Source organism: Mustela putorius, unplaced genomic scaffold, assembly GCF_011764305.1.
Source record: "Mustela putorius furo isolate JIRA1106 unplaced genomic scaffold, ASM1176430v1.1 tig00000127_pilon_pilon_pilon, whole genome shotgun sequence".
In the NCBI taxonomy this organism is placed as follows: Eukaryota; Metazoa; Chordata; class Mammalia; order Carnivora; family Mustelidae; genus Mustela; species Mustela putorius.
This window is the reverse complement of record NW_025421288.1, coordinates 11,567,341-11,591,298: the sequence shown is the minus strand read 5'-3', so window position 1 is coordinate 11,591,298 and position 23,958 is coordinate 11,567,341. Positions and strand designations below refer to the sequence as shown.

Sequence of the window (23,958 nt, the reverse complement as noted above, 5' to 3'; positions counted from 1 at the left end):
TATAACCCACATTTTATGGATGAGAAAACAATGAGTCTCAAAGAGGTCAAATAATTTTCTCAAGGTTACCTAATCTGCCTCCAAAGCTTTAGTATTAACCACTTTCCTGTAATGATTCACTCCATTTAATACAATGTCCCTAAACCCAAAGTTAGAAGGAGTCTTTAGAAAATGGAGAGTCTAGGAAAATGAGAAGAAATAGAGTAAAAAATCAGTAAGTTCTTATTGGTGGATCAGAGAATATAGAGCCATGTAGTAGGTACATATTAAAGAAAAAAATGGTCCTAGACCTCAACATATAACATAATGATGAAGAAACAGAATAAATTTCTATAATACTTTTTGTAAATACATTGAAAATGAGAACGAGAAGTATGCAGTGAGTGGGGAAAATTAGAAAGATTATTATAGAATCATTACTAAAAATTATCAGAAAAGTAGATGGGAATGATTAAAAAATTCTGAAAACAGATCTAGGATTATTCCTGCATGTAAACAGTAGTGATTAAAGAGTAACTGCAGAATACACATCATAGTCACATCCTTCATTTAAAAAATTTTACTACAGGGGCACCTGGGTGGCTCAGTGGGTTAAAGCCTCTGCCTTCAGCTCGGGTCATGATCTCAGGGTCCTGGGATTGAGCCCCACATCGGTCTCTCTGCTCAGCAGGGAGCCTGCTTCCCTCTCTCTCTGCCTGCCTCTCTGCTTACTTGTGATCTCTGTCTGTCAAATAAATAGATAAAATCTTTCAAAAAAATTTTTTACTACAGAGGTGCCTGGGTGGCTCAGTCGGTTAAATGCCTGACTCTTCATCTCAGGTCAGGTCTTGATCTCAGAGTTGTGAATTCAAGCCCAGTGTTGGGATCCACACTAGGTGAGGAGCCTACTTTAAAAAAAAAAAAACAACTTTATTATAAGATGTTCAAATAGAAGAAAAGCAATGAGCTCTTCAAAGCATTTTCTGTACTTAGCACTTAGAAAACAACTTCTTGGAACAGTTTCAAACTTCTGTAGCCTTGGTTATTATAGGGTATATCACAGAAAGGGCTAATTAAATCTAGCAGTAAGGCAACCAAAAAAGTGAAAATTCCTTGAGCGGCTACCAGAGAGGGGCTACAATTAATAATGATGAGAGCTACCACTTACTGAACACCTGCTACATGCCAAACAGTTTATATGCAAGTAGGAAATATCCCCCATTTTATTTACGAGAATAATGAGACTAAATAAGTTGTTTAATTTTTTCCAAGGTAACACGTAGCTAGCTAAGTGTCAAAACTGGGATTCAAACCTAGATCTAACTTCAAAGCCCACATTCCATTATGTAATACTGTCTCTCCAAGACAGTTCATTATCTATGCATATAGCTTTCAGAATCAGATATTATGTAATCTATCATCACTTTTATGGAGTCTGACAGGCAATGCTTATGCAAACTACTGAATTACCCACTCAAAACACTGAATGGAGTTTATGTAACCTGGGCCTACAGAGGTACATAAAACAATATGAATTTGAAGAGTTCACAGTTAAGTAGAAGAGAAAGACAAATAAATAATGTATATGACAATGTGAAATGTTCTATGATTTACATATATTAAGAAATGCTAAAGAAAAACACAAGAAGAACTGGTATCTAATCTAGACTGAGAGGATAAAGTGACCTAATATCACATCAGCAGAGGACAGTTAACATAAAGCAAATAGCTCCTTTTATAATCTACTCATAATTTATTGAGAGGGACTGAAAATGTATGTGTTGGGGGTGCCTGGGTGGCTCAGAGGGTTGGGCCTCTGCCTTCAGCTCAGGTCATGGTCTCAGGGTCCTGGGATTGAGCCCCACATCAGGCTCTCAGCTCAGCAGGGAGCCTGCTTCCCCCTCTGCCTGCCTCTCTGCCTACTTGTGATCTCTCTCTCTCTGTCAAATAAATAAATAAAATCTTTTCAAAAAGAAAATATATGTGTCTATGTCTACAAAGTCTTTTAAAGCCTTTTAGAATTGGGTGTCAGAAACCCAGTACCCCAGCCTGACATACATATAGAAGCAGTGAATTTACTTAAGTGTTGTTAGGAAAACATAGATGCTGCCAGCCCTGGGCAGCAGCAAAGATTATTGAATCATATGTTCCAGCCTTCACCTTTAGACACAAATCTAATTATATCACAGATAATATCAAAGCTATTTTATAGTTTCAAACTGAACTCAGGTTGTCATAGGCCCTATATGACTGTCTAGAAGAAAATAAATCTGTGCTTCTGTCTCGTCCTGTCTCTAGTTAAATATGTATATAGAGAAATAGAGATAGATAAACATGAAGATATGTTTGAAATACACGTGTACCTCTACCAATTTTATCACTTAGTACCATAGCAGAAATAATATAAAAATGGATAAAGCTTTCAAGAAGATCTTGTAAAATCAAACTGTCTTTGGAGGGACATGTTACCAGCCGAATGGAACCCAAGATGCAGGACTGACTCAGCATAAACACAAGACCTTGCATCTCTCCTAAATGACATTCTCTTCAGTATTCCCTGGGATTGGCTCTCCTCACGTGCCCAGAGCAGTGGATCATTTATTACTGCTTTTTTTTTAATATAATTTTTTATTTTTTATAAACATATATTTTTATCCCCAGGGGTACAGGTCTGTGAATCACCAGGTTTACACACTTCACAGCACTCACCAAAGCACATACCCTCCCCAATGTCCATAATCCCACCCCCTTCTCCCAAACCCCCTCCCCCCAGCAACCCTCAGTTTGTTTTGTGAGATTAAGAGTCACTTATGGTTCATGGATGTCTCCATTCACTAGCGTCCACTGTGAACCTTGCTACCTGACTCTTCTCCCCGTTTGAGGTATATATGATCAATTTGTTCATATTCTCCCCCTTCTTCTCTTCTCACTCTCTTCAAATATCTTTTAAATAACTGCACAGTACCAGAGACGATGAGATGTAATGGAACAAAAGCTTTCAGGGAACTCTTGTTCCTGCTCCTCTGAGGTCAGACTACTTTTTGCCACTTTTCATCCATTGCCAGCTGACTGCAGGCACTGAGCTCAGTGTCCTCAGCATTTTCAGCCTGCCATCAAGGGCGCCTGGGTAGCTCAGTGGGTTGAGCTTCTGCCTTCCACTCAGGTCATGATCTCAGGGTCCTGGGATCGAGCCCGGCATCAGGCTCTCTGCTCAGTGGGGAGCCTGTTTCCCCCTCTCTCTCTGCCAGCCTCTCTCTCCCTACTTGTGATTTCTCTGTCAAAGAAATAAATAAGAATATTAAAAAAAAAAAAAAAAGAGCTGCCATCAACTGGGCTGACTTCCTCATCCAAGTTGATGGCCTAAGGAACAACTTAAGTCTCACAAATTCCTGACCTCTTCAACTCCAGTGACCTTGACATCCACGCATTTCCACCTATTTCCATGGCCTAGTTTGGAACTGTACTATTCTAAAAACCTGACACTGAAATGCCTCACCCTTGCGTGAAAAGATGCACACCAAGATGTTAACAGTGGCTACCACGATTAAGTCAAATTATCTGTGTTTTAAATGCTCTCTTTGATTTTCCTGAGGGAAACACTGCTTTTGCAATAAGAAAAAAAAAATGAGACAAACTCCGTAAGTCTGAAGACAACTTCCTATTCTTTCAAGTCTCTGAATCCCTTATACCCAGAAAATCTTTTTTTTTTTTTTTTAAGATTTTATTTATTTATTTGACAGAGATCACAAGTAGGCAGAGAGATAGGCACGGAGAGAGAGGAAGGGAAGCAGGCTCCCAGCCAAGCAAAGAGCCCGATGTAGGGCTTGATCCCAGCACCCGGGGATCATGACCTGAGCCGAAGGCAAAGGCTCTAACCCACTGAGCCACCCAGGTGTCCCCCCCCAAGAAAATCTTTTGAAACGTACATATGATACATATTACACTGTATTTGTAATTATTTGTTTGCTTGTTTATCTTTTCCTTTATCAAGTAATGTGTCTTGGGACTCTGTACCTTCAACATCTAGCACAGTGAGGCCAACTTGAGCAAACACAGGCTCCTGAATGAGTGAATAAATATTTAAACAGACCTGAATAAAATGAGTAAGACTTTGGTTCAAATTCTAATTCTGTCACTTAACTTTCGCATGACCTTGGGTAAATCAATTGAACTCTCTGAATCTCAGGGTTCTTGCATCTGTAAAATGGGGGGATAATCCCTGTTCTACCCACTTCACAAAACTGTCAGGAGGCTTAAATAATATATAAATGTTAGTTATAAAAATACTTGTTTGTTTAAACTGGTTAAAACACATGATCTCCTTTTCTAGAACTGCTTTCCTTGGTTCATTGAAATCAGCTTTTTTTATTGCTACTTGAAATTAATAGTTTCAGAGTCGACTAACCATTAATTGCTCCAGATTGTTTACCCATCATTCCCCTAAAGAAGATAAAGCACAGCCAGAGATATCTATTGTCGCAATACTGCACCCATTTCCTTTGAGAAGGAGCATATAATTGTCCAAAAAAAGAAAGGCTTCCCAAATGTTTCTTGGGAGAATATTTAAAGTACTCTAGTTCTGGGGCTCCTGAGTGGCTCAGTCAGTTAAGTAACTGCCTTTGGCTCAGGTCCTGATCTCAGACCCGTGGGATCAAGCCCTTCATTGGGCTCCCTGTTCAGGGGGGAGCATTCTCCCTCTCCCTCCGCCCAATCCTGCATCCCCCCAACCCTGGCTTGTGCTTTGTCAAACCTCTCTCTCTTTTTTTAAAGATTTTATTTATTTGACAGAGAGAGGGCACAAGCAGGAGGAGCAGCAGAGGGAGAGGGAGAAGCAGGCTCTCTACTGAGCTAAAGGCAGATGCTTAACTGGCTGAGCCACCCAGGTGCCCCTAAATAAAGTCTTAAAAAAAAATTCTAGGGACGCCTGGGTGGCTCAGTTGGTTAAGCAGCTGCCTTCGGCTCAGGTCATGATCCCTGCGTCCTGGGATCAAGTCCCACATCGGGCTCCTTGCTCCACGGGGAGCCTGCTTCTCCCTCTGACTCTGCCCTCCACTCTGTCTGCCTGTGCTCGCTTTCGCTCGCGCTCTATCTCTGACAAATAAATAAATAAAATCTTTAAAAAAAAAAATTCTAATTCTTTATGACTCCACAAACTCAAAGGAAAGAAAGATAGGGGATCAGAGATTTGTTAAAGAGAATGGAGAACTCCACAGTCACCCTCATAAATCTGAGCTTCAAATAAATCAATAAAGATCTTTAAGCCAACTTAATAAAAATGTATCCAAATAGCATCTGCACTGAGAATCCATTTTTATTTTCTTTTTCAGGAGATCCAAATTCAAATAATGGCTTGTTTCGGTGGCTCTCAAATTTATCTGCACATTAGGAATCAACTGGGATTTTTTCCCATCTGGAATTTCAAAAATATTCCAAAGCCCAAGCTCCATCAGTATGGACTAAATTGTATCTCCCAAAATTCACACATTGAAGCCCAGCCCCCCATGTGACTATAGTTGGAGATAGAACCTTAAAAACATAATTAAGGTTAAGTGAGGTCATAAACATGGAGCCCTAATGTGATAAGACAGGTGTCCTTACAGAGGAGAAAGACACAAGAGTATTCTCTCTTCACGTACAGAGGAAAGGCCATGTGAGGAAACAATGACTAGCCACTTTAATCTTAAACTTCTAGCCTCCAAAAGTATGAGGAAATAAGTCTATTTTTTAACCACTCAATCCGTAGTATTTTTTTTTTAATGGCCAAATGAGCAAACTAACACTGCACCGTAGAACACTTAAATCACAGCCTCTTGGAGTGGGACACAAATACCAGTATTTTGGAAGCTACCAAGCGTTTCAACATCTGCACAGAGAAGTCTGGGAACCAACGCCTTATTTCAGCTTGGAACTGTGATGGACCTAGGCTTTACTGGATTTGTAGAAAAATAAGAATTAAGACATCAGTAATTTATAGAACCACAACAAACTTGCCTCAAAAATCATCTGGAAGGGTGTTACCCCTGATATGTCCTGAGAATAACTGGCTTCCTCTGAAGTCCAATTCAGTTTTGCAGAGAATCCAGGCAGTAGAGATTGTATTTCTGTGTGAGAAGAAATGGTGACAAAAAGAAAAAGCAGTTTGGAAAAGCACCAGAATTTCTGGAATTGTTTATTAAACTGATGAGCCAAGAAGGCATTTCCCTGATGAAAAGATTATCTGCAAAATTCAAAATATGACTGGAAATGGCTATGCATCAGCAAATTGCTTGAACATTTAGAATTACTTTATGGGGTTAAGACATTTAATCTCATGTTTTCAATTTTTCACATTTGCTAAATCAATTTGTATTTTCAGTTAATTTCCACAAGGTCATGTGCAAAGCCAGAAATCTTCAAAGCTGATAGCTCTAGCTTATATTCTTTTTTTTTTAAGACTTTATTTATTTATTTGACAGAGAGACAGTGAGAGAGGGAACACAAGCAGGGGGAGTGAGAGGAGAAGCAGGCTTCCCAATGAGCAGGGAGCTCAATGCAGGGCTTGATCCCAGGGCCCTGGGATCATGACCTGAGCCTAAGACAGGCACTTAACAACTGAATCACCCAGGCACCCCTCTAGCTTATATTCTTGTATTTTTTTAAATTTTTTAAAATTTTATTTATTTATTTATTTATTTAAAAGACAGAGATCACAAGCAGGCAGAGAAGCAGGCAGAGAGAGAGAGTGGAGGAAGCAGGCTGTCCACCGAGCAGAGAGCCCGATGAGGGGCTTGATCCCAGGACCCCGGGATCATGACCTGAGCTGAAGGCAGAGGCTTTAACCCACTGAGCCACCCAGGCACCCCATATTCTTGTATTTTTTAATAAATCAACTCATTATTAGCAGAGTTGCGCAGTGGAAGTGTGCTGGGCCCATCAATTAACTCATTATTTAATAAACTCAAACCCAGTTAGTGAGCTAATTAAGAACTGAAAGCAGAAAAATTCAAGAATGACGTCTCAAGCATTTATCTAATATAGTATTTTTTAAATTGTGTTATGTTAGTCACCATACAACACTTCATTAGTTTTTGATGAAGTGTTTCAAGATTTATTGTTTACGTATAATACCCAGTGCTCCATGCAATCCGTGCCCTCCTTAATACCCACCACCAGGCTCACCCATCCTCTCATCCCCCTCTTCTCTAAAACCCTCAGTTTGTTTCTCAGAGTCCACAGTCTCTCAAGGCTCATCTCCTCTTCCAATCCACCTCCCTTCACTTTTCCTTTCCTTCTCCTAATGCCTTCTATGTTATTCCTTATGTTTCACAAGTAAGTAAAACCATATGACAATTGACTTTCTCTGCTTGACTTATTTCACTCAGCATAATCTCCTCCAGTCCCATCCATGTTGATGCAAAAGTTGGGTATTCATCCCTTCTGATGGCTAAGTAATACTTCATTGTATATATAAACCATATCTTCTTAAGCCTACTCCATGCACAAGAAGAGAAATAATTAAGATTAAAGCAGAGATCAATGAGTTAGAAACTAGAGATACAGTAGAACACATCAACGAAACTAGAAGCTGGTTCTTTGAAAGAATTAATAAGATTGATAAACCACTGGCCAGACCAATCCAAAAGAAAAAAGAAAGGATCGAAATTAACAAAAATTATGAATGAAAGGGGAGAGACCACAACCAACACAAAGGAAATAGAAATGATCATCAGAAATTATTATCAACAGCTATATGCCAATAAGTTAAGCAATCTAGAAGAAATGGATGCATTCCTGGAAACCTATAAGTTTCTAAGACTGAAACAGGAAGAAATTGACAACCTGAATAGACCAATAACTAGTAACAAGATTGAAGCAGTGATCAAAAACCTCTCAAAACACAAGAGTTAAGGATCTGCTAGATTCCCTGGGAAATTCTACCAAACAGTCAAAGAAGAAATAATACATATTCTCCTGAAGCTTTTTCAAAAAACAGAAACAGAAGAAAAACTTCCAGCCTCTTTCTACGAAGCCAGCATTACCTTGATCCCCAAACCAGGCAAAGACCCCCTCATAAAGGAGAATTTCAGACCAATATCCCTGATAAATATGGATGCCAAAATTCTCAACAAGATCCTAGTAATAGGATCCAACAGTACATTAAAAAGATTATCCACCATGACCAGGTGGGATTTATTCCTGGGATGCAAGGATGGTCCAACATTCACAAATCAATCAATGTGATAGAACAAATTAATAAGAAAAGAGGGAAGAACCACACGGTCCTCTCAATTAATGCAGAAAAAGCATTTGACAAACTACAGCATCCTTTCCTGATTAAAACTCTTCGGAGTATAGGGATAGAGGAACATTTCTCAACTTCATAAAATCCATCTGTGAAAAACCCACAGTGAATATCATGCTCAATGGGGAAAAGTTGAGAGCCTTCCCACTGAGATCAGGAACACAACAAGGATGCCCACTCTCACCACTATTGTTCAACATAGTACTAGAAGTCCTAGCAACAACAATTAGACAACAAAAAGAAATAAAATGTATTCAAATTGGCAAAGGAGAAGTCAAACTCTCTCTTTTCGTAGATGACATGACACTTTATGTGGAAAACCCAAAGACTCCACCCCGAAATTACTAGAACTCATACAGCAATTCGTATTGTGGCAGGATACAAAATCAGTGCACAGAAATCAGCTGCTTTCTTATACACTAACAATGAACCTGTCGAAAGGGAAATTAGAGAATGGTTCCATTTACAATAGCATCAAAAATCATAAGATACCTTGGAATAAACCTAACCAAAGACATAAAGGATCCATACTCGAGGAACTACAGAACACTCATGAAAGAAATTGAAGAAGACAAAAAAAGATGGAAAAACATTCCATGTTCATGGATCGAAGAATAAACATAGTTAAAATGTCTATGCTGCCCAGAGCAATCTATACTTTCAATGCCATCCTGATCAAAACACCATCAGCATTTTTCAAAGCACTGGAACAAACAATCCTAAAATTTGTATGGGATCAGAAAAGACCCCGAATCACCAAGGAAATGTTGAAAAAGAAAAACAAACTAGGGGCATCACATTGCCTAATTTCAAGTTATATTACAAAGCTGTGATCACCAAGACTGCATGGTACTGGCACAAAAACAGACACATAGACCAATGGAACAGAGTAGAGAAACCAGATATGGACCCTCAACTCTGGTCAAATAATCTTCAACAAAGCAGGAAAAAAAGACAGTCTCTTCAATAAATGGTGCTGGGAAAACTGGACAGCTGTGTAGAAAAGAATGAAACTCGACCGTTCTCTTACACCATACATAAAGATAAACTCAGAATGGTTGAAAGTATGTTTGTTAACAACATACTGGGTTTGTGCCAGTCTCTAACAAAGTAAAGGCAGTCTCTAACGAAGTAAAGCAAATTCTTGCTAATTTAATTCATAAGTTAACCACTTGGTGTATTTACATATGTAGACTTAGAACTATCTTTCCACAAAGCACCAGCAGGTCCTGCATCATCAAAATTTGCATCAATGTTCTTCTTTTCTGTACCCTGGCACTCATACTATAAAGGAAAAAACCCCCAAATATCCCATTTTATAAATGTCACCCCTTATTGCCCTTCCACAGTACTATTATAATAAAGAACTACAGATGAATAAAGAATTATACAAGCTCTACCTTGTATATGAGGTTGACAATGCTGATATTATACAAGAATTCAACCTTAAAAACCTGATAACAAAATACATCCTAATAGTACAACTTTCTCCTACAGCATCATACTACACATCTAATAAAGCTTTAACCATCTCAAAAAGTATGAACATTATCAGGACCTGGCTATCAATCTTAATGGGTAGTATTTTTCTTGCCATTGTTTTTCAAATATAATTCAGTCATAAAGCATAGGATATTAAAGTAGCAAGGTTATGCTACACTGAAATTTAGTGAACTTGACACTGACCCAAGATGACTTGAATCAATCTTCAGTTTTAACACTGACCAACTTTCTGACCTTAGGTGACCCCCTTTTTTCACTGTAATTAAATTACTTTTCTGTAAAGTAAGAAAAAATTTGTTCCTGAAATCTACCTTGTCTTTGAAGTACCAATACAGTAAAGAACAGGGAAAAGTGCCTCTGCCTTTGGCTCAGGTCATGATCTCAGGTTCCTGGGATGAGCCCTGTATCCGTATCAGCAGGGAGCCTGCTTTCCCCTCTCTGCCTACTTATGATCTCTACCTGTCAAATAAATAAATAAAATCTTTTTTAAAAAATTAAAAAAACAAACTAAGGACTCAAGAAATCATAACAATTCAAATAAAATATGTACTGATTTGAGGGAAATCAATTTCAATTGCCTCACTTCACACCCACACATAAATCAAAATCCAGATGGAGTGACTAGAGTTAAATGTGAAAACCAGAACAATAAAACTAATACTATTATAAATTATTATTATAAATAAAATTTATTATTATAAGTAAAACTAATATTAATATTGAAATAAAACTTCTATTTCAAGATAAGTTGAGCATAAGTTAAAACTGCATCTTCCTATTCGAACACATAAAATGATAAAACAAATATTTTAAAGTTTTAAATTTAGAGCATATTTAATTAATATACAGTGTAATATTAGTCTCAGGTGTACAATAATAGTGATTCAACACTTCCATACATCACTCAGTGCCTGTCTCAAGTGCACTCCTAAATCCCCATCACCTATTAAAACAAGTATGTCTACAACTTAATACATAGTCGTGGTGAGAAAAAGAGAGAAATTTTTATAGACCAGAAATGGAAAGGTATATTTTCCTCATTTTCAGAAAGGAAAAAGAGAAAGAATCTACAACGGTAGGAAAGGACCAAAGATGCACACCATATGTGGGGCTTGGACTAGAGGGAAAAAATGGGGCTAATATTGCAACAGCCACAAGTTTAAGAACAAGATCCACACAGGCCAAGATCTGCACAGGCCACACATAGGGGATCTAAACAAAGAACCAAAATATGAACAACAGCCAGAGATTTGTCACCTGTCTACTAGAGAGTTGGTTAAAGTCAAGTGATGCTAGCAGCAGCATCAATGATGCAGATTGAGGGCCTTAACAGCTATGTCATAGAAGTGGAAACAAGACTCAGAATGATATAATCTATTAAGATGCTTTCTATAATCTATTAAGATGCTTTCTATCTTGCCACTCAAGCAAAATTTAAACACACACACACACACACACTCCTGCAAGATTAGGGCTCAGCAACAGACAACCTCCTACTGGAAGCTTATCGATGCAGGACATGTTCAAAACAAATAGATGATGGACAATTAACTCTTAACTAAAAATTACCAATGAACAAAGATCAATACCATGAAAAATGTGACACATATCAACTAGTAAAACTTATACATGAGGAAACAAAATTAAAAAAAAAAATCTGAAAAGGAAACTATCAACAAACCAAAAGGCAACCTATTTTAACTAGAATTTAAATTAAAAAAAATAAAAATAAAATGGGCAACCTACCAAATGAAAGGAGATATGTACAAATGATATGCCTGATAAGGGGCTGATATCCAAAATAAAGAATACCACCAAAACCTCACAAATAATCCAACTAAAAATGGGCAGATGATCTGAATAGACATTTCTCTAAAAAAAGACATACAGATGGCCATGAAAAGACACATGAACAACAGACACATAAAAAGATGTTCAGCATCACTAATCATCATGGAAATGCAAATCAAAACCAAAATAAGATATCACCTTATACTTTTGAATGGTTCGAATGAAAAATAAGAATTCATGTGGCAGGAATATGGACAAAAAGGAACTGTCATGCACTGTTTGTGGGAGAATAAATTGGTATATCCACTGTTGAAAACAGTATGGAGTTTCCTCAAAAAATTAAAAATAGAACTACCATATGATCCAATAATTCCACTCCCGGGCATTTACACAAACAAAAAGGAAAAAACTAATTCAAAAAGACATATGCACCGCTGTGCTGACTGCAGCATTATTTACAATGGTCAAGATATGGAAGCAAACCAAGTGTCCACTGAAAGACAAATGAATAAAGATGTGGTGTACACACATACATACACACACACAGGAATATTACACAGCTGTAAAAATTGGGTTCATTTGGGACCACATGGATGGTACTCTAAGTGAAATAAGTTAGGTTGAGAAAGACAAATACCATATAAGTTTCACTCATAACTGGAATCTAAAAAACAAAACAAATGAAAAAACAAGCAAACAAAAAGAATCAGACCTATAAATAACAGAGAACCAACTGATGGTTGTTAGAGGGGAGAGGGATAGGAGATGGGTAAAATGGGGAATGGGGAATAACAGTTATAGGCTTCTCATTATGGAATGAATAGGTTATGGGATAAGAAGTATAGCGGGAATATAGTCAATGATGTTGTAATAGTGTTGTATGGTGACAGATGGTAGCTACACTTGTGTTGAGCATAGCATAACATATATAGATGTTGAATCACTATGCTGTATACCTGAAATTAATGTATCATTCTGTGTCAACTATACTAAAATAAAAATTTTTTTCAAAAAAGAATATACTGCCATTGATTAAACAGAAAATTTAAGGGAGGAAAACCCTGTTAAAAATCTTGGAAATTAAAGATACAGTATTTAAAATGAAAATGTTATGGAAAGCAGATTAGTAACTATAAAAGAACACATTTAAAAGAAGGTAGTACTTGAATCTTTCTTTTTTTTTTAATTAAAATATAATGTATTATTTGTTTCAGGGGTACAGGTCTGTGATTTATCAGTCTTACACAATTCACAGCACTCACCATGGCACAGACCCTCCCCAGTGTCCATCACTCAGCCATCCTATCCCTCCTACCCCACTTCCGTCTAGCAACCCTCAGTTTGTTTCCTGAGATTGAGAGTCTCTTGGTTTGTCTCCCTCCCTGGTTTCATCTTGTTTCATTTTTTTCCTCCCTTCCCCTATGATCCTGTCTCGTTTCTCAAATTCTTTGTATCAGTGAGATCATATGATAATTATCTTTCTCTGATTGACTTATTTAACTTAGCATACTAGCCTCCAGTTCCATTCTACTTGACTCTTTCATAGCAGCATGATTCATAGTAGGAAAAGGTAAAAACAACCTGAGTGTCTATCAGAAATAAACAGATTAACAAAATATGTAATATCTTCAACCATACAAAATAAATTAAGTTCTATTACATGCTATAACATGGATAAATCTGGAAAACATTATGTTATGCTTAATGAAAGAACCCAGACAAAGGGTACCTGGGTGGTGTTGGTTAAGTGTCTGCCTTTGGCTTAGGTCTTGCTCCTAGGGTCCTGGGATCAAACCTGGGGTCAAACCTTGCTCTCAGGGTCCTGGGATCAAACCCAACATTGGGCTCCATGCTCAGGGAGATGCCTGCATCTCCTTCTCCCTCTGCTCAGTTTGTTCCGCCCAGTTTGTTCTCTCTGGCTCTATCTCTTTGTCAAATAAATAAATAAACAAATTTTAAGAAAGAAAAAGAGAGAGAGAAACTAGACACAAAAGTTTACATATTGTATTATATCATTTATATGAAATGTCCAAAATAGGCACATCCCTAAGGACATTGAAGATAGATTTTAAAAAGAAATACTAAAAATTTTCATTTAAAATATAGGTCCAGAATAAATAACTGAGAATTATAACAAAGACAGATGTAAGTCCTATTTGAATAAATTTACCAAATGCCAAGCATGATAAATTTCTTTAAAAAAAAAGGCACAAAAAAATCACACAACTGAATATATCACATTGAAACCCAGAATAACAAAGATAAAGAGAAAACCCTAAACACTACAAAAGAGAAGGAAATCACCCAGATACATGTTAGACTTCCTATCGGCAATACTACATGCCAGAAAATAATTAAGTATTATTGTCAAAGCCCAGAAAAAAACTAACTTGAATCTGGACTTTTAAGAGAATCAAACTATCATTAAAGAATGAGCAGCTTTAAACATTATGTTCTACAAGCTCTTGGTGAAATAACAAAATAAACTAAATAAACCAGCATGGCCACTCAAAAATGATTCTAAATTTGCACTTTTTTGGGCACCTGGGTGGCTCAGGCTGTTAAGCATCTGCCTTCGACTAAGGTCATGATCCCAGGGTCCTGGAATGGAGCCCCACATCGGGCTACCTGCTCAGTGGGGAGTCTGCTTCTTCCTCTCCCTCAGCCCGCCCCCTCCTGCTCATGTTTCCTCTTTCTCTCAAATAAACAAAATATTTAAAAATGTTTGCACCTTTTTGCTAGGATACTGTGGGGATAAGAACAAAAGAATTATATCATCAACAATACCAAACTATCTCCTCACATAACTCTTCAACTGTTAAAGATGAAGTAGCAAAAGTTCAATAGTGTGGCAATGAGAGTATACATCAGAACAATATACTGGAACTTCTCTATCCAACAATGATGAAATAACAGGTACCAAATCAGCCTTCCCACCAAAAGCTACTATAAAACTAGATAAAATATATGAATCAGTTGTTTTCAGGGTCTGGATAAGAGAGAGCACAAGACTGTTATCCCTGACAGAAGGGAAATTCCTGAGGTAAAATTATGATTGCCCTGGATGTCTGCCTATGGAAATTTTCTTGTCCACTGAGCAGGGACCTAGAGCCCAAGCAGAATACAGCGGTTCCAGTAAGATGAGGAGACACAGAACAGAGTTCAGAATTGCCAAAGTACCTGGATTCTATAAGGCAGGGCACTGGAGGGGAGGAACCTATGAAGAAGTGGGTATTCAAAGTCTGTGTGGGAGCTCCCAATGAGTCCTTGGCCAAAAGGTGGGCTATTCATGTACCAGTGAGACTGTATAAAATTTCCCAGAGAACAGCTGCAATGGTGTTGAGAATGGAACAAGAATGGTCAAGCAGTGCTAGAAAATGTTGGCTTTCAGGTCTAACCAGAATGGAGAGACCTTGATAAAACTGATGGTATCCAGCTAACAGGCCAAAAAAGTAAGGCTTTAGTAGGGGAAAAAAAAAAACACTTTGTAGAGGAAATCTGTTCTTGATCTACCCTAAAAAACAAAACAAAACAAAACAGTCTCAACAAGATCCACATTAAAGATAATTTGGATGTTGTGTGGTATCAAGTTAGAAGAGTTTGTAAAATGACTTGGGTTTCTACATACCAACTCTATAAAATGTACAAAAACAAGCCAACACAGGGTTAAGGTGATTAGCCTGCTAGAACAAAAATCAACACTCCTTGGACATAAAACTGAATATAAAATATGAACATATTATCCAATATAAAATAATGATTTACGAGACATGCAAAGAAAAAAAGGTAACTTATATGAAAAAAAGCCATAAAAAACCAAGCCTATAATAATTACTACATTTGGGAGAGACTTTAAAGCACAAACTATTATAAATAGGTTCAAAGGCATAAAGGTAGTTTAAATTAGTCAACTGATAGGAAATATCAGCAGAAAAATGTACACTGTAAAAGAAGAACCAAAATGGAAATTCTACAACTGTAAAGTTCAATAACTGAAATGAAGAATTTTCTGGACAGTTTTAATAGATTAGATATGGAAGAAGAATCAGTGAAATTATTGAAGACAAAGAACAAAAATTACCCAATCTAAACAGTAGAGGAAAAGGGATTCAAGAAAAATGAATAGAATCCTAGAGACCTATAGAACAATACCAACCAGTCACAACATGTATAATGTGAGTTCTAGAAGGAAAAGAAAGTGGAATGGGACAGGAAAAATAGGAAAAAATCATGGATAAATTATTTTAATTTGATGAAAACTATTAAGATGTGAAAAGCTCAGCAAACTCCAAGTAGGATAAATGCAAATAAAATCACACCTAAGTACATAATGGACAAAGTGATTAATAAAAAAAAAAAGTAGAGAATCTTGAAACAAGCTGGGGAAAAAGCACATATTACATACAGAGGAACTATAATATGAATTACAGCTAACTTCTTCTGAGAAACAATGGAATCCCTAAGACAATGGAACATCTTTTTTTTTTTTTAAGATTTTATTTATCCATCCCACAGGCAGAGATCACAAGTAGGCAGAGAGGCAGGCAGAGAGAGAGGGGGAAGCAGGCTTCCCGCCAAGCAGCCAGCCTGATGCGGGGCTCAATCCCAGGACCCTGGGATCATGACCCGAGCCGAAGGCAGAGGGCCCAACCCACTGAGCCACCTGGGCGCCCCAATGGAACATCTTTTAAAATACTGTCAAACTAGAATTTCAAATCCACTGAAATATCCTTTTAAAATAATGGTAAGATAAAGACATTCTAATTTTTAGGGTATTTTTTAAAAGATTTTATTTATTTATTTTTAAAGATTTTATTTATTTGACAGAGAAAGAGATAGCGAGAGCAGGAACACAAGCAGGGGGAGTGGCAGAGGGAGAAGCAGGCTTCCTGCCGAGCAGGGAACCCGATGTAGAGCTTGATCCCAGGACCCCAGGATCATGACTTGAGCTGCAGGCAGATGCTTAATGACTGAGCCACCAAGGTGTCCCTTACTTATTTCTTTGAAAGGGAAAAAGAATGAGCTGAGAGAGAGGCAGAGGGAAATGGAGAAGCAGACTCCCCACTAAGCAGGGAGCCTGATGCAGGGTTCGATCCCAGGACCCTAAGGTCATAAACAGCCAAAGGCAGATGCTTAACTGACTGAACCACCCAGGCATCTCCAAGATAAAGACATTTTAAGATAAACAGAAGATTAAATAACTTGTTGGCAGAAGACTTGACTATAAGAAATGCTAAAGGATGTTCTTTAGAAGAAAACCCAATGGGAAGGAAGAAATGAAGAACACCATAAATAAATAAGCAAATACAAAAGATATTTTTCTTTCTTCTTTTTTTTAATAAAAGATTTTATTTATTTATTTGACAGAGAGAGAGAGAGAGATCACAAGTAGACAGAGAGGCAGGCAGAGAAAGAGGGGGGAAGCAGGCTCCCTCATAAGCAGAGAGCCTGATGCAGGACTACATCCCAGGAACCTGGGACCATGACCTGAGCCAAAGGCAGCACTCAACCAACTGAGCCACCCAGGTGCCCCTCTTTCTTCTTTTTAATTTAATTTTTTTCAGTGTTCCAAAATTTGTTGTTTATGCACCACACCCAGTGCTCCATGCAATATGTGCCCTCCATAATACCCACCACCAGGCTCATTCAACCCCCTCCCCTCTTCCCTCCAAAATCCTCAGATTGTTTCTCAGAGGCCACAGTCTCTCATGGTTTGTCTCCCCCTCCAATTTTCCCCAACTCACTTCTTCTCTCCATCTCCCAATGTCCTCTGTGTTATTCCTTATGATCCACAGATAAGTAAAACCATATAATAATTAACTCTCTCTGCTTGACTTACTTCACTCAGCATAATCTCTTCCAGTCCCGTCCATGTTGATACAAAAGTTGGGTATTCATCCTTTCTGATGGAGGCATAATATTCCATTGTATATATGGACCATATCTTCTTTACCCATTTGTCTGTTGAAGGGCATCTTGGTTCTTTCCACAGTTTGGCAACTGTGGCCATTGCTGCTATGAACATTGGGGTACAAATGGCCCTTCTGTTCACTACATCTGCATCTTGGGGGTAAATACCCAGTAGTGCAAATGCAGGGTCATAGGGTAGCTCTATTTTTAATTTTTTTAAGGAATCCCCATACTGTTTTCCAAAGTGGCTACACCAACTTGCATACCCATCAACAGTGTAAGAGGGTTCCCCTTTCTCCACATCCTCTCCAACACTTGTTTTTTACTGTCTCGTTAATTTTAGTCATCCTAACTGGTGTAAGGCGGTATCTCAATGTGGTTTTAACTAAATGACCAAGGTAAATTTCACTAAGAAAAAGACCTCAATATCATTAGTTCCTTCATATGATACAATGAAATGAATACATCATCTCTGTGGTATTGTTCCCAATAATGCATAACATCAATCTAATATAAGAAAATATCACACAATCTCTAACTGCAAGACATTCTAAAAAATACCTGACAAATACTCTTCAAAAGTATCAAGGTCATGAAAAAATAGGAACACTGAGAAACTGTCACAGACTGAAAGAGATTAATAAAACATAACAATAAAATGAAAAGTGAGATCCTGTAATAGATCCAGGAACCGAAAAAGAACATTAGTAGAAAAACTGGTAAAATCTAATGAAGTTTGTAGTTTAGTTAGTATTATTTTACCAATGTTAATTTCTCAGTTTTGATAACTGCACTATAGGTACTTAAAGTACCAACTGTAGGGGAAGCTGGATGAAGAGTATATAAGAATTCTTTGTACTGTTTTTACAACTCTTCTGTAAATCTAAAATTATTTTCAAATTAAAAATGTAAATGCTTTGCAAAAGAATGAAACTGGAACATTATTTTACACCATACATGAAAATTAACTCAAATGGATTAAAGACCTGATTGTCAAGGGGCGCCTGGGTGGCTCAGTGGGTTAAAGCCTCTGCCTTCGGCCCAGGTCATGGTCCTAGGGTCCTAGGGTCCTGGGATCGAGCCCCGCATCGGGCTCTCTGCTCAGCAGGGAGCCTGCTTCCCCTCCTCTTTCTCTGCCTGCCTCTCTGCCTACCTGTGATCTGTCTGTCAAACAAATAAATAAAATATTTTAAAAAAAAAAAGACCTGAATGTTAAGACCTGAAATCATAAAACTCCTAGAAGAAAACGGACAGGAAGTTTTTTGATACTGGTCTTGCCAATTAGTTTTTGGGATTTCACACCCAAAAACAAAGGCAACAAAAATTAAAATAACCAAGTGTGACTACATCAAACTAAAATCTTCTGCAGCGCTAAGGAAAACAAAACAAAACAAACAAACCAAAAAAAAAGGCAACTTACTGAAAGTGAGAAAAAAACCTGCAAATTATATATCTAAATAAGGAGTTGATATCTGTAATATATAAAGCACTCATACAAATATATGAGCAAAAAACCCAAACAATCTGATTAAAAAATGGGCAAAGGATATGAATAGACATTTTTCTAAAGAAGATATACAGATGGCCAATACATACATGAAAAGACGCTCAATATCACTAGTCATCAGGGAAATGCAAATCAAAACCACAATGAGGTATCACCTCACACCTGTCAGAATGGCTATTACCAAAAAGATAATAATAAAGTGTTGGCGAGGATGTGGAGAAAAGTGAACCCTTGTGCACTACTGGTGAGAATGTAAATTGGTGCAAACACTAAGAAAAACAGTATGAAGCTTCTTCAGAAAATTAACATTATAACTACCATATGATCCAGCAACTCCACTTCTGGCTATTTACATAAAGACAACAAAAACACTAATTTGAAAAGATATATGCAACACATGTTATTGCAGCATTATTTACAATAGCCACAACATGGAAACAACCTAAGTCTCCACTAGTAGACAAATAGATAAAGAAAATACAGCACACACACATACACACACACACACACACAGGAATATTATTGAACCTTTAGAAAAATGAAATCTTGCTCTTAGTGACAACACAGATGAACAATAAGGGCATTATGCTAAGTGAAGTCAAATAAAGAAAGACAAATATCTTGTGATCTCACTTATGCGTGGAATCTTAAAGAAAAAAATGAGAGGCACCTGCATGGCTCAGTAGATTAAGCGTCTGCCTTTGGCTCAGGACATGATCTCAGGGATCATGTTGGGCTCCCTGCTCAATGGGGAGTCCGCTTCTCCCTCTCCCTCTGCCCCTCCCACCCCCCTGCTTGTGCTGTCTCTCTCAACCAAATAAATTAAATCTTAAAGAAAAAAAGAAAAACATTAGCTTATAGATACAGAGAACAGACTGGTAGTTCCTGGGTAGAGGGATGGGGCTGCAGGAGTCAAAAGATACAAACTTCCAGTCATAAAATAAAGAAGTCAAGAGAATGTAATGTTCACCATGGTGACTACAGTTAATAATACTGTATTGCACATTTGAAAGTTGCTAAAAGAATAGATCTTAAAAGCTACCATCATGAGAAAAAAGTTTGCATCTATTTATGGTGATAGATGTTAACTAGACTTAATGTAGTGATCATTTCACAATGTATACAAATGTCAATTCATTATGTTGTATACCTGAAACTAAATAATGTTATACATCAATTATACCTCAATTAAATATTTTTCTCACTGGATTGTTTTACTTTTATTAAAAAAAAAATCAAGCAACTGTAGAAGTATGGGCCTATTTCTGGATTCTATTCTTCCCCACTGTTGTCTTTATGCCAAGTCAACACTGTCTTAATTACTGTAGCTTCATAGAAAGTACTTTGCAGGGTAGGCTAAGCCCTCCAGTAATGTTCTTCTTTTTCAAGTTTGTTTTAATTATCTTAGCTCATTTCCATTTACATATATTTTCCCTGTTTTTTTGTTGTTGTTTTGTTTGTTTTAAAGATTTTACTTATTTATTTTTTGAGAGAGTGTGGGCGAGGGGATGGGCAGAGGGAGAGAGAAAATCTCAAGCAGACACCCTGCTGGGTACAGAGCCAGACACAGGGCTCAATCTTAATCATGACCTGAACAGAAATCAAGAGTCTGATGCTTAATTGAATGAGCCATCCAGGTGCCTCTTATTTGTTTTTTAAGTAGGCTCCACACCCAGCATGGAGCCCAACGTGGGGCTTAAACTCATGACCTTGAGATCAAGACCTAAGGTGAGATCAAGAGTTAGGTGCTCAACTGAGTCACCCAGATGCCCTTTTATTTTCCTTTTTAAAAAATTAATAACGTTTGGAGACTTCTGGGGAAGAGGACGAGTAGGAGGATCCTAAGAAGGGCAGAAAAGGTCGAGAGCCAAAATGACTGTCCATGGGAGGGAGGGACACCAGGGCATAGAGAGGGGAGAAAAGACCCTACACCAGGCAACCCAGGCACAGGTGACCTGCACTAGGATAACAAATCTCCATAACATTTGGCTTTGAAAACTAGAGGCGCCTAACTTCACAAGTTCTTTCAATCTGTAGCGCCTAATGCCTGAAACTTTAAAAATCAGCAGCTAAACTCTGGAAGAGCTGGAAGGGATAGGAAACTGAGTTCCCATCCTTAAAGAGACAGTACAACAAATAGCCCGGCTGCAATACAGCATTGAAACCACAGTTTGAAAAACACTTAAGACTTCTCCAAGAAGAAAAGAGCTGGGGTGGCAGAGGCGGTGGGGAGAGGTGGGGCCCTGAGTGGTTCAGTAGGTTAAATGTCTGATTTTGGCTGGGTCATAATCTCAGGATCCTGGGATTGAGCCCTCCATCAAGCTCCTTGCTCAGCGGGGAGTCTGCTTCTTCCTCTCACTCTCCCTCTGTCCCTCCCTCTGCTCATACTCTCACTGTCTCTAAAATAAGCAAATCTTAAAAAAAAAAAAAAAAAAAGGAATTAAAGAGCCGGCAGTCACCATTTCCCTCCCCTGGCTCCCAGCCTAAATACAGAGACTCCTGCAAGAACCAGTACAGAACAAACACTTTCCACCTAGCTTGCTAACAGCATGCCTCTGTTAGGATTCTCCTGCTATAGTGTCCCCCTCCATCCTGGCCTGGGCAGGGGTTTTCCACAGTGGCTGCAGGTCTTCTCCTGCAGCAGACTGGCAGACTTTGCTGGTACCATGGGCCCTGCCCCTGTATTCTCTTGTGGACACACTCCCTTCAACAACACATCCTTGGCAGGAGCCCATTCAGAATGATGCCACAACCCTGGCAGTGTGTAAGCAGTCCCTGGAGGGGCTAGCACAATTCCAAAGTGACTCCTCCCCTGAGGAGAGGGGAAGATAACCACACACACCAGTCTGACTGCAGCCCTAGCAGTGGGTAGACATCTAGTCTGACTGCAGGCCCCACCCACCAACAAAAACTTCTCAGGACAACACAGGGAAACCACCTTACAGTTTGGGGCTACCACAGCTCTGACAAATGACTGGTCAGACTAAGCTCAAACCCAAGGTAGCCCCACCCTGGCCCACTAACACAGGGACAAAACACTGCCCACTACTGGCAAAGAGAGCCACTGAAGACTGGAATGAAGGCAAGTGCAGCTCAGCAGGGCACATGCAACACACATGGGAGACACCCCTGAAATGCGAGGTTCTGGTGAGTAGGGGACATTGTACTTCAGGACACTACAGGACCTCTTCTTCATAAGGCCACTAATTTCAAGAGCAGGAGGCATAGGTGACCTTCCCAACACATAGAAACCGACAGAGAGAGTTAGACAAAATGAGGAGACATAAGAATATGTCCCAAATTAAAGAACGGGACAAAATCACAGCAAAAGAGCTAAATAAAATGGAGGTAAGTAATACACCTTATAGATAATTTACAATAATGGTCTTAAAGATAATCAGTGGATTTGAGAAAAGAGTGGAGGACATCAGTGTGACCCTCAGCAAAGAGAAAGAAAGCAAAAAAAGAACCAATCAGAGGCAAAGAACTCAATAACTGAGATCAAAAATATTCTAGAGGGAATGAATAGCAGACTGTAAGTAGAAGAATGCATCAGTGACCTGGAGGAAGAGTAATGGAAAGTGATCAAATGGAACAGGAGAGAGAAAAATAATAAAAAATAAGAATAGGCTTAAGAGAATTCTGCAACACCATCAAGTATAACATTTGCATTATAGGGGTCCCAGAAGAAGCGAGAGAAAGGGGGCAGAAAACTAGTCTGAAGAAATGATGGCTGAAAACTTCCTGAATCTGGGGAAGGAAACAGAAGTCCAGATCCAGAAGGTATAGAGACCCTCCCCAACAAAATCAACCCAAGGAAGTCCACACTAAGACATATAATAAATAAAATGGCAAAAAGTAATGGTTAAGAATTTTAAAAGCAACAAAACAATTACACACAAGGGAAAATCCCATAAGGCTATCACTCTCCCTCTCCTGGGATTTTTCAGCAAAAACTTTTTAGACCAGAAGACAGTGGCATGATACATTCAAAGTGCTAAAAGAAAAAAAAAAAAACCCTGCAACTAATACTCTATCAAGCAAGACTATCATTCAGAATAGAAGGAGAGATAGAGTTTTCCAGACAAACAAAGGTTAAAGGAATTTGTCACCATTAAACCAGCCCTACAAAAAATGTTAAAGGCAACTCTGAATGGAAAGATCATAAGCAGGAATAAGAAAAGTAGGAAGCACCAAAGTAAAATGAACAATATATAAGAACCAGTCAAGAGATTCACAAAATATAAGGTTGTGACACCATATTCATAGCAGGGGAAGAAAGGAGTAAAAATGTAGTGCTTTTAGAATGGGCTCAAACTTAAGTAACCACCAACTTAATATAGACTGCTATAAGTGTAAGATGTTATATATAAACCTAATGGTAACCACAAATCAAAAACTGGTAACAGAGATACAAAAAAAGAGAAAGGAATCAAAGAAAATCACTAAAGAAAACGAGCAAACTATGAGAAAGGAAGCAAGAGCAGAAGGTAACAGAGAAGAACTACAAAAACAACCACAAAAGAAGGAAGGAATTGGCAATAAATACATATCTATCAATAACCATTTTGAATATAAATGGACTAAATGCTCCAATCAAAAGAAAGACATAGGGTGGTGTGTCTGGGTGGCTCAGTCAGTTAAGTGTCTGGCCCTTGCTTTTGGCTCAGGTCATAACCCTGGGGTCTTGGGATCAAGCCCCATGTTGGGCTCTATGCTGAATATGGAGCCTGCTTGAGATTCTCTCTCTCCCTACCACCCCCCAAATAATAAATAAATAAAATACAAAAAAAAAAAAAGACATAGGGTGACAGAATGGATAAAAAAGCAAGACCCATTCTATGCTGCCTACAAGAGACTCATTTCAGATCTAAAGACATAGGCAGATTGAAAGTGCAATGATGAAAAAATAGTTATCATGCAAATGGAAGTGAAAACAAAGCCAGGGTACTACTACTTGTATCAGACAAAATAGACTTTAAACAAA

At 38.2% G+C, this 23,958-nt stretch overlaps 1 protein-coding gene across 8 annotated transcripts in view; it reads right to left on the bottom strand.

Moving 5' to 3' along the window:
• The window catches only part of CUNH11orf80 (chromosome unknown C11orf80 homolog), a 98,784-nt gene that overhangs the window by 45,266 nt on the left and 29,560 nt on the right, over nt 1-23,958 (bottom strand). For all 8 annotated transcript variants that reach the window (XM_045065521.1, XM_045065523.1, XM_045065546.1 and 5 more), the window contains one exon: nt 5,971-6,080. In XM_045065521.1, the coding sequence (XP_044921456.1) occupies nt 5,971-6,080 (110 nt within the window). The remainder of the gene's footprint in view (nt 1-5,970; nt 6,081-23,958) is intronic.